We start from the raw sequence: 16,141 nt of genomic DNA on the forward strand, positions 1-16,141 counted from the left end.
TCCCCGAGTTAAAGCCCTCAGAACCCGGGACAAAGGTTAAAGGTTAAAGCCCTCAGAACCCATTATAAAGGGCAGGTCAAACCTCTCTTGGTTGTCAGGGAGCAGCTGCCATTCTCCACATCTCACACTGGTCAGATCGTCAGACAGGGTGTATATCTACTCAACCCCACTCGTGCCCCCACCATAGAATGTTGACTTGCATGGAAGCCCCTGCATGGCTGCGTGCACCCCAAAATGCATAGGGAACGACACAGGGAAAAGCATCCACATGTGCTGCTCTCCATATTTGGGAAATTGTTTCCATTCTGCGTTACGTCATGAGGCATTAATGTAATACTGTATATACATGTCATGTAGCGTATACCATAATTAGAGTTAATCACAACGGTAACTACTGTGGTGTTCTGTTGTATCACAGCACAACCTGAAAACATGTGAACATGGCGTGGTCAGACAGCAGAAAGAAACTCTGTGAAAACCTTTCTGGAGAGGGAAAGGCCATCGCCGTGCTGACGAGCGGAGGCGATGCTCAAGGGATGAATGCTGCCCTGCGTGCTGTGGTTCGAATGGGAATACACGAGGGAGCCAAAGTTTACGTAATTCACGAGGGATATCAGGGCATGGTGGATGGTGGGGACAATATAAAGGAAGCCACGCAGGAAAGCGTTTCAGGCATGCTACAACTCGGTGGAACGGTTATCGGGAGCTCCCGCTGCCAAGAGTTCCGTACCCACGAGGGCAGACGGAAGGCCGCCCACAACCTGGTGCAGTGCGGCATCACCAACCTCTGTGTCATTGGCGGAGACGGCAGCTTGATAGGAGCCAACATCTTCAGGGAGGAGTGGAGTGTGCTGCTGGCGGAACTGTTGGACCAAGGTCTAATCCACAAGGACGCTGTTCGCAAGTACTCTTCTCTGCACATTGTGGGCATTGTGGGCTCCATCGACAACGACTTCTGTGGGACTGACATGACCATCGGCGCCGACTCGGCACTCCACAGAATCATCGAGACGGTGGATGCCATCATGACCACGGCGCAGAGTCACCAGAGGACATTTGTCTTGGAGGTCATGGGCATGAACTGTGGCTACCTTGCCTTGGCGAGTGCCCAGGCATGCGGGGCAGACTGGGTGTTGATTCCCGAGATGCCCCCAAAGGACGGCTGGGAGGACATTATGTGTCAGAAACTGTGCGCTAATCGCTCCACGGGTACACGACTGAACATTATCATAGTGGCCGAGGGAGCCGTCGACACGCACGGCAAGCCCATTACTTCTAATTTAGTGAAGGATCTTGTCATCGGACGCTTGGGCTTCGACACCCGGGTGACAGTCCTCGGCTATGTCCAAAGAGGAGGGACCCCATCTGCTTTCGACCGCATCCTGGCAAGTCGCATGGGTGTGGAGGCGGTCCTAGCGCTGCTCGAGACAAAAGACAATAATCCAGCCTGTGTTGTGTGTTTGTCTGGCAACGAGACTGTACGTCTGCCTCTCATGGAGTGCGTTCAGATGACTCAGGACTTGCAGAAGGCCATGGATGAGAGGAGGTTCGAGGACGCCCTCAAGCTCCGCGGGAGAAGTTTTGAAAACAAGCTGAGGACATACAAGCTACTGTCTCACCGTAAACCTGAATCAGAGCTGGCGACCAACTTCAACGTGGCCGTGTTGAACGTGGGCTCCCCCGCAGCGGGCATGAATGCCGCGGTGTGCTCTGCCATCAGGGTGGGCATCTCCGAGGGCCACAAGATGTTTTCCGTCAGTGATGGCTTCGAGGGCTTCTACAAGGGACAGATCAAGGAGGTCAAATGGGCTGATCTGGGCGGATGGACAGTCAAAGGCGGATCCCTGCTGGGAACCAAAAGAACACTTCCTGCAAAGCACATCGAGCAAATTGCTGAGCAAATGCGAAAGCATAACATAAATGCGCTGCTGGTTATTGGCGGATTCGAAGCCTACGTCTCACTGCTGGAATTGTCAGCGGCACGCGGGCAACACGAGGAGTTCTGCGTGCCCCTGGTCATGGTTCCTGCCACCATGTCCAACAACGTGCCGGGCTCGGACCTCAGCATTGGCGCCGACACGGCCATGAACGCCGTCACCACGACCTGCGACCGCATCAAGCAGTCGGCCAGCGGCACCAAGCGGCGCGTGTTCATCGTGGAGACCATGGGGGGCTACTGCGGCTACCTGACCAGCGTGGGAGGCTTGGCCGCGGGGGCCGCCGACGCCTACGTCTACGAAGAGCCCTTTGACATCAGAGACCTGCAGGCCAACGTCGAGCACTTGACAGAGAAGATGAAGAACAGCGCTCACGGACAGCTGGTCCTCAGGAACGAGAACAGCCACGAGAACTACACGACGGACTTTGTCTACCGGCTGTACGCCGAGGAGGGGAAGGGGGTGTTCGACTGCAGGAAGAACGTGCTGGGGCACATGCAGCAGGGTGGGGCGCCCTCTCCGCTCGACCGCAACGTGGGGATCGAGATGGCGGCGAGGGCGATGCAGTGGATCTCCAAGAAGCTGCGGGAGACACCAGTGCGAGGCCGAGTGCTCGCCACCTCCGAGGACTCGTGCTGTGTGCTGGGAATGCGCGGGGACCTGGTCTTTCAGCCCGTCGCGCAGCTCAAGGAGCAGACCGACTTTGTCCACAGGATCCCTAAGGAGCAATGGTGGCTGAAGCTGCGTCCGCTGATTAAAATCCTGAAGTGGTCTTAGCAATTATAGGCCTTGGGCAAGATGAGTTCAATCAATAAATATCACGATTATTTAACCACTCTAATAGGCCAGTCAATCTAAGATTTGTCCCAAAAGAAATTGCAGTGTAATCATTCAAGGTTTTTTATAATCCTTAGGGTCATCCAAATAACATGTTAAAAACTATGATTTTATATAAATTTTGGATCATGGTAAATTCAGGGGTTGAAAGTTGGGTACCATTAACATCCTATAAGGCAAAAATGTCTATGCATAATGTCTTATGCATTAAGTCAAATGTAACGTGTCACGGGTTATTCATGATTCTGAATCCTTTTTAAGCATTAGTTTTGCATGAAGAACATCCCTTGGGCTAAAAACGGCCATAAGTAAGTAAGTAGCCTTGCCGAGCCATGAGGCCCATAGGGCAGGAGCCCATCCTGTTTCTGTAGCGTGAGGCAGCTTGATGTACAAGTACACCCCCTGGACATGACGCTAGTATGTCGCAGGGACTTACCCCCAATCCAACTGTCACGGGGCAGCATGTGCCCTATACACAGACAATGATTGGGGACATTGCATAAACTTTACTACGGCTGCTTCCAATTAATTATCAATCAGCCGGCTTGGAAGTGGCGGGTCAAGTGTTAACTTATATGTTCTATTGATACTGTAACTGAAATGCATTGCTGAAGTGTACTACTAATGGTTTTAAAGGTATTTATTGATTTGAAGTTGAATTGAATTGAGTCACCTCTCCCCTCTGCAGTGGCATTCCTGTTGATTGGGAAGGTGCTGCAGAGGAGGGGTGTTTGATTCGAGAGCAATCTTATTTAAAATAAAACTATAGTTTGTGTATGAATGGACGTCTGGAATTTCATGTTTAAGTTAATGTTAAAACCTTCAGTAATGGTGTGTTAACTCATTGGCCTTTGTATGCTTATGGTGAGTTAATTGAATTGCCAATTTGCTGTGATATGGTTTGGTATGTCTCACTCCTATAAGAGGGAGCCTGCAGCTGATGTGTGGGAGTTAGACCTTGGTTGACACACAGGTAACAGCCTAAGTGAGAGCTGCCAGGGCCCTTTGGAAAGTAAGGGTATGGCCTGTTACAGCTTCTCCTTGTTTTAGGTGTTGTTCAGTAGTGTTGTCTTCAAGTGTGTTTATGTTTGTACATGTGTTATGTTGGCCAAATCTTGTTTTTCGTCATTGTCTTTGCCGAGGCCGCACTGTATCATAATCTGCACTGGACTGGAAAGGTGAATAAAAACCCTAAAATGGCATTCTTGGACTCTTCTGTCTTTTTGGAGCCTTGGCCGGTCGGCCAACTTCACACCAACCCTTGATGCTGAGTGTCAAGCAGGGAGGCATTGGGTCTCATTTTTAGAGTCTTTGGTATGACCCGGCCGGGGATTGAACCCCAACCTCCCAGGGTGGACACTCTAACCACAAGGCCACTGAGCTGGTAAAAACGGCCATAGCCATCATCAAATGTGATGAGGTCAGCACATTTGGGCTCATTAAGGGCAAGTGGCTATAGCAGTATTTAGCCCCAGGAGTGTTTTTCGTGCAAAACTAATGCTTGTGGACAGACACCAAAATCTGGATATAGGAGGTGCTAGTCCCCCTCAAAAAATATATATAGTGAAAATTTAGTGGATTATATAAAACCTGAACTGGTGTTAGCATTGATGTATCTGACTCCGTCCGGGCAGCTGAGGCACACGTTCTGCAACCAGTGGTTGACATTTACTCGAGTACTGTACTTAAAAGTAGCAGAAAGTGATATTGTTTTGTTCAAATAAGTGTTAATTGCTCTATATTCTGCCAGTAATCATTGCTAGAGTGTTATGTTCAGTAACAGGAGTCTCCATGTCTCTCCAGCTTTGTAGTAAACAGAAATGTTTTAGGTCAGTGTACCGATTTGATCCAATCAAGAGAAATAACTCATACAGAATAAACAAGTGAAACTATGTGGAAGTGATGAAACAAAGAACTGAGCAGACAGAATGGGTAGACTACTAATTGGATGAAATTGGCAAGACACCTGAAAATGTATTTTCTTGTTTATTAAAGAGCTGGAAAGACAAGCTGGAGAGCCTTGGTTATTGACCAAACTACTATAGCAAGAATACTAGAGGTCTAACCTTTTAAATAGATATTTTGTTTTAAACAAAAGTAACTAAGTACAATTTGGTATTTTTATTTGACTTGTTTGATACTTTATACTTACTACTAGTTACTTTGCAGATTTAGAGTAGGCCTACAAACACATGTTATTGTTAACCAATTAACCCATTTAGGAGTTAGGACTGAGACCAGATTCTACAAAATGTCTTCTAAATCTTGAGTTTTCGGAAAAACCTAGAAAGAAAATGCTTTGGTCAGTGATTCTCAAACAAAAAATTTCATGTCAAGGACCCCAAAATGTAATTGGCCACTGGCCCCCCATCTGAAAATTTGTTTCAGCCAGTAGCAAAGATATGACTTAAAAACGTTCGCTGTGAATAAATATATTAAAAGATTTGCGCCACATTTTCACGATTTCAAAAATAGCAGATCTACAAGCTTGTAGTGTGGGACTCTGTGCCGCGCTATGAGCTTTTAGATCTATTTTTCAACAGCCAACAATCCATCTTGTGAGACTACTATTACAGTAAAACAAGAGTCAAGAGAACAGTCACACCTTTTAATAGTTTTTAAAAACCCACAAATCACATCTTCCCCTAATTTACAAAAAAAGATGATTACAGTAGCACGTATACACACACTTGATGAGTGTCATGAGGTGATAAGTTGAGTAGAAAAACAAACACGCAGTCAAAGAGATAGTTAAAGCCCCGACACCCATTACAGGATTATTCACTCACTCGCTAAGAGGGACAGACCAAGAGAGAGAGAGCTACTGATGTAAAAGGAAATAGGAGTGTGACAATATAGATACTGCATTGAAATATCGATATTGATATGTAAACAGCAACATATCGTATCGCTTTGCGTTTTGCAATGCAAATAATCGATTGTATCAATACTACTTGTGCATTGTATTTAGCAATTTTAACAAGAAAAAAAATAAAGAGAGGTTTAATAACTTTCCTTTCCATATTGCCTGCACCATCCACGTTTCACACAGATTTAATGTACCAGTATTTGCTAAATAATTTTAAATCATTGAATCGTATCGCCTTGAAATTGAATGAACCAATATCGTCCATGTATCGTATCGCTGTTAAAATGTCTTGTTACACATCTACAAGTTACCGAGCAGCGATTCCCAACCTAGTATTGTATAACAGGGGTGGGCAACTTTGACGATGGAGAGGGCCACTATATTTCAACACTCACTCCCTAGGGCCATATTACTGTCGTAGCAAAAATAGCCGATCTACAAGCTCAAAACGCGTCGCATTCGAAATGAAATCTTGAATTAATTTTTTCTATTTTTTAATTGGAATCCTGAAAATTAACATTATGTAATTTCAAATGCCTTTAATTATACTTGTGTTGAGCATTGAGCTACTAATTTAGACTGAAGTAATTAAAGCGGGTCATGTTTGCATGTTGTGGAATTGTAACAGTTGAAACCAATGTTATATCAGTATTCTGACATTAACCTGAGGGCCGCATGTGGCCCCCGGGCCGCCAGTTGCCCACCTCTGGTATAACACATGCAAACACCAAGATGTGTTATACAATACTATGTCCAGTTCCATTGATCCAAGCCCGGAACACAATCGATTGATCAATCATTAATAAAATAAACATGCTCCAGCAAAGCGTGCGGCCCACCCATGCTCAGCTGGTCAGATGGGTGGGCCACACAGTTTTTGAGATTGTCAAGTGCAGTGGTTCCCAAACGTTTTAGCTCAAGACCCAAAGGAGAAATTATTTTGCCGGGGACCCAAACTAGTGAAAATAGCAGATATTCTTTTCTTAAACGTTTGTTTTCTAATTTCTTTCAATTTTCTTTATGTAATTACTAAAAAAATAGTGTTTTTTGGGGGAAAATGTAGGAAACAAAAAGTAAAGCGACGCATAAAATTTGTCTGTGACCCACAAATAGGTCCCGACCCAGTGTTTGGGAACCAGTGATCCGGGAAAAGGTTGAGAACCGCTGCTATTATAGATTGCATGCACAGACACCAGTGGACATAATGTGCAATAGAAACCTGCCTTTTTTAGCACAGTCTTGCGGAACATGCCACACATGGGTGACAAATAAGCCCTCTTGAATGTTGAAATGTTTTCCGGACATACATACCGTGTGCAATAGACATGCCATAAACCTGCTACACGTCTGAGAAGTAGTAAACAGAGCAATTCCACTGACTTATCCGCCATTCACACTGAGCATGGTAAACTATAACGATAACGGTGTTTTTTTTTGTATAAGTTATAAGGTCAAATTAACGTTGACACTCAAGAACGATTTAGTTATGTTGTTTTGGCTCTTATCGTTTCTGTGTTGATGATGCTTTGGTTTCATGTGTGGTCCCTGGTTGTATGTATACATATATATACATATATACATATATATATATATATATATATATATATATATATGCTGTCTGATGACGTTACTTCTGTTTGTTTAGTATTCCTCTCAGCATGTCGTTTTACGTTTGTTCTGTTGTGCTAGTTGATATTGTTCTACACAGCACTTTGGTACAACGAAAGTTGTTGTTAATGTGCTCTATAAATAAACTTGATTTGATTTATGTAAACAGCACACCAGATGTCCAGCTGTGTCAAGAGCTCACACGGAGGGAGACACAGGGAGAGATGGATATACGGCGTGAGGTATTCATACAGTAATAGTCTCCTCGTCACCGTTAGCAACAAAACATTCCGAGAGTCAGTGAGACCGACTGCATTCCAGATGTCCTTCTGAAGGATTTTTGAATTACCGCCAATGCAATCCATCGTTCAAACAATTGTGCTGAAAGTGATCCAAACGATATCGTCCACGACCATCATCGTCGGTATAGTTGTGGTGTGGTGTGGTGTGTGGACGCTGCCAAACATTTGGGTTGGAAAGATTTTTAAAAACACGATTTATAGTTATCGTGATTGTTAATCATGTGCTCAGTGTGAATGGCCCCTCAGGCTTGATTTATGTAGTCGCATCGGTGTCGCGCACCGCAAAACAGCCAGCCGCACACAGAAAGTAGCCAATCTACAAGCTCGCATTGTGAGCTTGCCAGTTTATGTACGCGACAATGGCACGCAACCATGTATAAATCAAATGAAAGATACAAAGACAGGACAATGCTGGAGATGAACGGGTTGCAAGACCTCGAATGATGATAGGCATTGTGTGTGTGTGTGTGTGTGTGTGTGTCCATCCGTCTGCTGGGACAGACGGGAGTGATCTCAGAGGCGCGTCTGAAGGAGTTGCACCCCTTCCAGCGCCCGACATGTCGGTGGTCCTCATCAGGGCGGTGAGCGTGGGCCGCCAGGAAACCAGCACCGCCAGTACGAGTGTCCAGTTCTACAAGACCCGCATGAAAGGACTGGCACCGTACGTCACCTGGACCATCAACCTCAACACCAGAGAGAAGCCGGCTGGATTCTGCCTCCTGCTTTAGGACAGACGCGCGCACACACACACACACGCACAGTCACACACATGCACAGTCACACACACACACGCACAGTCACACACACACACACGCACAGTCACACGCACACACACACACACAAGCACACACACACACACACACACACACAAGCAATATTTTTATTATTTTGTTATGACTTGTTTCAGTTGTAATTTAGCAAATTTAAAACCATTAAAAAGGTCATCCTTACGTACTAATGCCCGACATATACCTCGTATACACTCACGTCTGACGCGTTGTTTACAATGGAGGCATCAAGAGAAAAAAACCTGTTGATGCAGCTTTCAGAGCTCGCGCTAGTACAGGCCATTTTACATTAAGTAGACCATGCGAGCAGGCAGACTCTTGTCGTGATGTTTGCGTTTACCAAGTCAGGGCCTTTAACACTGCTGCTTGTTCCTCTACTGCAAGTCAATGGTTTTCATAGTGGGGTCTGGGGACCCACGGGGGTTCCAGGGGGTGCCCAGCCTAATGATCGATAGTTACAGTGGGAACCAAATGGACCCTTAAACGTCTGTAACTCTGAGATTGTAAAATGGAACCAAATGAACCCACACAAACAAAACAGTTTGAGAACCACTGCTGTAAGTGGTGCAGTATGTCCTCTAGGGGGCAGCCTGGGACAGTTAGAAGCAGCTGGCTGCCACAACAGCAACATTCATTCATTCAGCATTTCATGGTGGGCGAGACTCAGTGAATGAGTAAACACGCACGTGCGCACAAACTGGCTTACTGCTCAGTGGAAGTACTCAGACAAGTACTGCAGCAATACCACAATACTCTCTTACTAGTGAAATGCCTCTAATTGAAAATGTGCTTGAGTAAAAGTATTGACTAAGAAAGGAAAGAGGCCGCACAGCTCGTAGTCACGATGCTATAAACTTTATTAAGCCAACATTTCGGCAACCTGCTTGCCGAAACGTTGGCTTAATAAAGTTTCCTTTCTTAGTCAAAGTTTTATTTCCTGCGGTCAGCACTTCCCCACTACTGGTGTGTACCTTTTTGTTTGAGTAAAAGTATTGACATCAATACTTACATAACCAAAGTAAAAGCACTGAACATTCAAAATGTTTCAAACAACAAAAACAGATCTACGTGTTGGTCGCTTCTGGATCGGCTTTTCCTGAATAGCTGAAGTATGATATAGGGCTTAGGTGGATAATGTACGTTTTGTATGCAACTAGAAACTACAGTTTTGAAATGAAAGTAGTGCAGTCAATATCTGCAGAAGTATAGAAAAATGGACATAATCGAGTTAGGTAAAGGAACCTCAAAATGAGTACTGTACGAGTAAATGTACTCGGTTGCTTACCACCAGTGGTGGACAGACAGCACAAGCACAGGCCTTTGTGTGGAGTAGTAGTGGTGCTGGTGAAAGTGTTTTGGAGGGGCTCCAACCCGGTGTCAGTGCTTTGCTTTCTAACAATAGACGTCTGGCAACACAGACAGTTTCCTTCTCAGAAGCGACCAACGCTGTTGTTATTGTTGGAGCGCCGCTCTGTTTCTGTCCTCCGTCAGATAGAGATGAGAGGCGCAGTGCATATAGATTAGAATGTTATTATTAATGTTTATGGCTTCCGACAGATAAGAGATGAGGTGCAGTGCATACGCTATTATTATTTGTTTTGTCCTCTGTCAGATAGAGATGAGGAGCAGTGCATAATATGTTATTATTATTGGTTTTGTCCTGTCAGAGAAGAGAGGACCAGGACCTTGTGTACTACCTTTACACACAAGATGTAACAATGAAGCACTACAGCCTTGAACCTTGTAGCAGTGGGTAGATTAGAATCGCACATTGACTCAACACACATTGCCCATCCCCCAATTCCCAAAAGTCCGGGACCAAAGAAAAAAAGTGTTTAAAAACAAAGATTAGAAAAATGTTTAGATCTCATAAAGTAAAAGTGAAATTAATAAAAAATAAAATAACTTATTGATAGAAATCTTTAAATATTTATTTTGATCTTCAATATGTAATTGAACAACCAAACAAGTACATTTAAAATACATAATTATATATGATATAAAATACAACTTTCTTTGATGTAACCATTTAACTGAGAATGTTTTTCAGCACACATTGGCTGGATAACTGCACATAGCCTACCAAGTCATATAATTGCAGATAAATCGGCCAGACAGATATCGTACTGTACATAGAGCTCTAGTTCTTTCATTCAGGTCTGTGAATGTGTCCTTGGTTTGATTGCTAAACAGTACTGGCCTGTTCTCTGCTAGTGATTTTGTGGCTTGTCTTTACCGTCATGGCCTGTGGTGCTGTATCAGTACTTTGTGATTGGATATGACAGCACAACGAAAAACATAAAACCACCATGGTGGTGAAAAACAAACTGCTGACGAGGCTTGCATCATCCTTCAGGGTAACAACAACTACAAGAGAACTAACTAACTACAACAGATGCGCCCACTACAGGCGTTTGGACCCTCCCAATCTTTGAATGTAATATATTCCAGTGGTTCTCAAACCTTTTAATTTCCAGGACCACCCATTATTCTGAGTATACAAATGGAACCAAATGGACATTTGGTTCCCTTTGTACAGTAACAGACCTGTAAGGGGTTTAAACCCGCCTCCCAAGGAACCCAGAATGTCCCCTGAACCACTTTGGAAACCACTTCCCGCTCGTTTTTATTGTATAGATGTAGTCAGCAATGCAGTATGTTCTGCAAGCCATGTATACAATTCTAGAGTTGCGTCAATGATGCGTCACAAGTGCTGTGTTTATTACAGTAAGAACCATTTTTTTCCTTCTTAATGCATGGCTTTTGAAATTACGTCAAGTAAGTCTATGGAATTTTAATTCATACAATTTTTTGGTTAGAGCACTTTTAACAAAAAACGTTTGCCAGCCAAGTCTAGGAACTTTTAATGTTTGATTTAGGGCACTTAAAGACGACGTGGCCAATATAAATACATCTTGTGACTGGTTTCGATTTATACAATATTTCATATATGTCTCGTAACGTACAGAATATAGTGGCAGTGAATCTGCAAATGTGTGGCAGCCACAGTGGGCGCCCCTCACAAGTGTGATTTTTAACAAACAGAATGTATCAAAAGCAGGCAGTTCAGAGCAAGGCCAGACCTGATTATTTCCACTCCCAAGTTTTAGGTAGAATTGAATAATATTGCTAGTAGTGAGTTAAATGTGTTAGAATCAACGGATAGACTGCATTTCATCCATGATGCTAAAAACACATGTCCTGTTGTTACCTGTTAATTCCTATTAAAGCTTCAATCCATCATACCTTTCATGTCAATTGTTTTTACAAGAAGAAAGGTATATCTACTATTTTCTCAGAATTCTCGCCTTTTATGAAATACCCAGAATCGGGATGATAGGGTAGGGTTTCATGTGGTTAAACCCAGCATGACTTGTCTAAGTAGGTTAACTGCACATTAGACAGCATTGTAGGCTAGACAAGGTGACACATTCTACAATGACTTCTTTGTATTTCTTGGTATTAATACATACGGTAGATAGATGCCACCCAAGCTTGCATCACAGTATCATTTGACACCCAACAGCTACCCATACAATAGTGTTACGCTCTGAATATATTCAAAGCGGATGATCAAGTTCCCCTCGCAGATTTGCCTGGTGGCTGAGGGCTCAGCCTGTGCACACAGACCATAATGCTCCTAGTCTAGTGAGTGCCAAGGACCCGGGGTCCAATCCGGGACCACCATCTTGTCTCGCATGTCTCTTGTCTCGCTCTCTGCCCCTGGTTTCCCGTCTCTCTACAACACTGGTTCTCAACCTGTGGGTCGGGTCCCCACATGATTTTGAGGGGGTTCCCAGATGACAAAATAAGGACCTTGAAGACCTTTTTAATACCAAGAATAAAGAAACGAAAGAAAGCAAAGAAAAAGACCATTACTGCATAAAAAGTAATCAACAAACTAACTGTTCAAACATTGGCCAAATTGTCAAATGGCATAAGAAAGAGGAAAATAGTGGGGAAAAGAATTGTGAAAATAGCTGACATACAAGCTCACTGCTATTTTCACAAAACGAGTCCAATCAAATAAAATAAAAAATTATTTCAAAAAATAGCAAATATCACAGCCAACATGTAAATGGATAAAGTGGTTAAAATGATTGTGATGCTATCTATATTAACTACTGTGATGCTATACTATATGATCCTTTTCAATAAGGATATCAGCGATTTTACCAGAGGTGGCTAGTGTCATAAGCATTATTTTAGATAGGTGACGATACGGAATATTGGAGCACCCTGTGTCCAAATACACCTCAAATTTAATTATTAAACACTCTCTTAAGATCTGGACACAGTTCAGACGCGCCTTCTCACTTTCTGGCTTCTCAATTTGTGCCCCATAGTAAGAAATCATAGTTTCAAACCCTCAATTATAGATGGAGCATTCAACATTTGGACTGAAAAAGGTATCAATCAGCGATCTTTTCGGCGAAGGCGTTTTTATGTCTTTCGATCAAATACGGTTGAAATTTGATATACCCCGCTCTCACTTTTTCCGATTTTTGCAGCTTTGTAATTTTGTAACATCTATTACGGATTTCCCATCACAACCACCAGACTCCCTTTTAGACTCCATTCTAAAGCTCAATCCACACTCTCTAAAGGGCTAATTGGGTCAGTTTACTCTTTATTAAACTAATTTGACCTGGAACCACTTATCTCATTAAAGAAATCAATGGGAGGGAGAGTTAGGGACACACATTTCTGATGATGTTTGGAAAGGAAGCGCTGGATAGGATACACTACTCTTCAATCTGTCTAAGGCAGATCGCCTTAGACAGATCGCCTCCACTGGTCCAAAGTAAAACTATCTAAGTTTGTTCCTACCATTGATCCTATATGTGATCGTTGCAATCAAGATCAAGCTACTCTCGATACTATTTAAATGGAAGGAAAAATTCCCACCAACCTTTAAATCATGGGTTAATGATGTTCTACATCATTTGACATTGGAGAAGATCTTTGAACTTTATTGAGAGGATGGCCCCTTGAGATGTCGCATCTCGTTTTCGAGGGGGTCCTATACATACAAAATACAAACAATACAGCAGTGCAAGTACACAGTACTAAAGACACAACATGACATACAGTACAAACACACAGGACATACACATACAGGTACAGTTAGCTTGCTCCCCTTCTCCCACCCCACCCCTGACCCCCAACTCGTTTATATATGGAAATAGAGAAAAACAGTACTATAACCAGTAAGAAGTAAACATGTGAGTAAGTAGTATTAGAAGCATGAACAGGTTGTTTGGAGATGTGAATATAGGGAAGTCCTGAAGCGGCCTAGAGAGGTAGTTGATCTGAGTGAAAGTGGAAGGTTGTTCCAGTCAGATGGAGCTTTGTAGTGGAATGACCTGCGTCCGGATACCGAGAATATTCTGTTGGGAACCATGAGATAGGAGTGTTGTGTGTGTCTAAGTGGGTATGGGGATGTGAATGGTTTCAGGGACTGTTTCAGGTATGAAGGGCAGTTGAGGTGGATGCATTTGAAAAGGAATAGGTACCAGTGGTGTTGCCTTCTAGCCTTAGGCTGCAGCCAGTCAAGTGAGCTGTACAATTGGCAATGGTGGGTTCTGTATGGGCATCTATTCTAAGGACAAATCTGCACAAGGAGTTACATAATACATTAAGTGGCTTGAGGTGAGTATCAGTGGCGTTTTGGTATACAATGTCGGCATAGTCTACGATGGGGAGTAATATTTGAGAAATTATTCTTTTCCTCACTTCGAAAAAGAAACAGTTGATGGATGGGTAGAGTGAGCACAGGCTGCCATATGTTTTTTTAACTGTTTGATCAATATGAAGTTTAAAAGAAAGTTCTGGGTCCATCGTGACACCGAGGTATTTAAATGAGTCCACCTTCTCAAGGTTAGAACCGCCCTCAAAATAGATCGATAAATCGGAGGAGCTTTGGACATTGCGTGTGTGGCCGAACAACATGCTACAGGACTTCCTCATATTCAGTAACAGTTTATTATTTTTTAGCCATTTTTGGACCAGGTTGAAGCCAGACTGTAAAAGGTGTTGAATTTGGTGAGTGTTCTTTTCGGCGGCATAAATGACGGTATCATCAGCATAGAGCTGGATTTGACAGTGGGAACAGACATCCGGTAAGTCATTAATAAATATGGTGAATAGAAGTAGCCCCAATATGGAACCCTGGGGGACGCCATTCTCAACTGTTAAAAAGTCTGACTGAGATTCACAAGTCTGACTGAGATTCACTACTCCACAAGAGGGTGCTTTAAAATGTTACACAATTTGGCAACCTTTTTTAACATATATTGAGAGGATGAATGCGACTTGACATCAACAATCCTTAATAACTCATAACACTGACCCTACTGTAATTGTTTTTATTTCATTTTTAATTTTGTTATTATTATTTATTTATTTAGTTTGTGTATTGTGTCTTATATTTTATCAATTCCTTCTATTTTTGAATATGTATACAGTATTTGTATGTGCTTTTTATTTCAATATTAATGGTACGAGATACCGGGGTTGTGGCTCTTTCGGAGCGGGAACTCTGGGGGGAGAGACTCATATGTGACTTGAAAATATTAATAAAGAAACTTTGATAAAAAAATAAAATAAAAATCAGACCCGTCTGAAGTGAGTGGTGCTGTACTGTACTTGTGCTGTATATACTGTACTGTACAAGCCCCCCTTCCCTGGCCTGTGTGTCTGTGCAACAGTGACACCTGGTGGTGAACAAATCTATAACGCTATTTTCGTGCTTGGACAGACCCAGGGACAGACCCAGGGACACACATAGCTGTCTATAGGAGTGGTTGCACCACTCACAAAATAAAATGGTAAATGGTGTATTCATATAGCACCATTATCCACGGCGAATTACATAGATTGTGCATTACATTCACCCATTCACACACATTCATACACCAATGGCAGAGGAAACCATGCAAGGCACCATACCTGCACATCGGGAGCAATTAGGGGTTCAGCGTCTTGCTCAAGGACACTTCGACACCAACTCTGGGGCAGACTGGGATCGAATTGGGCAAGTGGCCACTCTACCCCTGTCGCCCTGATCTTATACATCTTATACTGTAGAATAGATGGCTATACTCCTGCAGAGGGACAGTGTAAACAAATACAATTATTTCAGAACTAGTGCAACCTTTTCCCGTCTGTTCGTGTCATCATACTGTAAATACCAGTAAAAACGCACTTCCTTAAGATTTCCCAACAGCTGTTGAAAGCTTGTGCTTTCGCTATTGTTCCTCTCTGGCAGAGGATCATTCACTTTGTGCCTCCTTTGTCTTTGCGACACCCAGTCTCAGGTGGCAATCAGCCACCGCAGATTACCGCCACTATCTGTCCCCGAGCCGAGTGCTTCCTGCTCCACCGTCACCCTATCTGAGCCCTGACACTTCCTGCTGTGAAACAAGCAAAACGACAGCACCATCTGGAACGTACGTAGTCACACCTCGGTGCTGGAAGAAGTACTCTTGACTGTCTACTTGAGTAAAAGTAACACAATCAATACCACAATGCAGAAATGCTACGAGGAATAAAAGTACGGGATTCCAAAATTAAAAAAGTATTGGCCCAAATACTTAGAGTACCAAAGGTAAAAGTACATTATGCACAAGGTCCAATTTCACAAGTTTTCAAATGTATAAAAATCCTTAGAAAATATCATATCTACAAGGCAAGCTCACAATGGGTTGCAAAGTGTGTGTCTATTGTGTCTATTTGTGTCTATTTTAAATGGTCATAGCATACAGCAGGGTTCCCCAATAGGCGGGCCGCGAAAGCGCC

At 43.3% G+C, this 16,141-nt stretch overlaps 2 protein-coding genes across 3 annotated transcripts in view; one reads left to right on the forward strand and one right to left on the reverse strand.

Moving 5' to 3' along the window:
- Nucleotides 1–440: 440 nt before the first annotated feature.
- LOC306915008 (ATP-dependent 6-phosphofructokinase, platelet type-like) lies at nt 441–2,714 on the forward strand (the record flags this gene model as incomplete). Its single annotated transcript, XM_079492250.1, has 1 exon — nt 441–2,714. The coding sequence occupies one exon, from the start codon at nt 441–443 to the stop codon at nt 2,712–2,714; it is 2,274 nt and encodes a 757-aa protein (XP_079348376.1).
- A 2,654-nt stretch (nt 2,715–5,368) lies between these two features.
- Nucleotides 5,369–16,141, reverse strand: part of pgs1 (phosphatidylglycerophosphate synthase 1) — a 38,125-nt gene continuing 27,352 nt past the window's right edge. The window contains exon 11 of one of the 2 annotated variants that reach the window (XM_079493166.1): nt 5,369–8,272. The gene's annotated coding sequence lies outside the window, so the exon portion shown is untranslated. Of the gene's footprint in view, nt 8,276–16,141 lie in introns of both variants that reach the window. The other variant, XM_079493165.1, reaches the window with a different exon arrangement.

The sequence above is a fragment of the Electrona antarctica genome (genome assembly GCF_951216825.1).
Source record: "Electrona antarctica genome assembly, chromosome: 22".
Taxonomy (NCBI): Eukaryota; Metazoa; Chordata; class Actinopteri; order Myctophiformes; family Myctophidae; genus Electrona; species Electrona antarctica.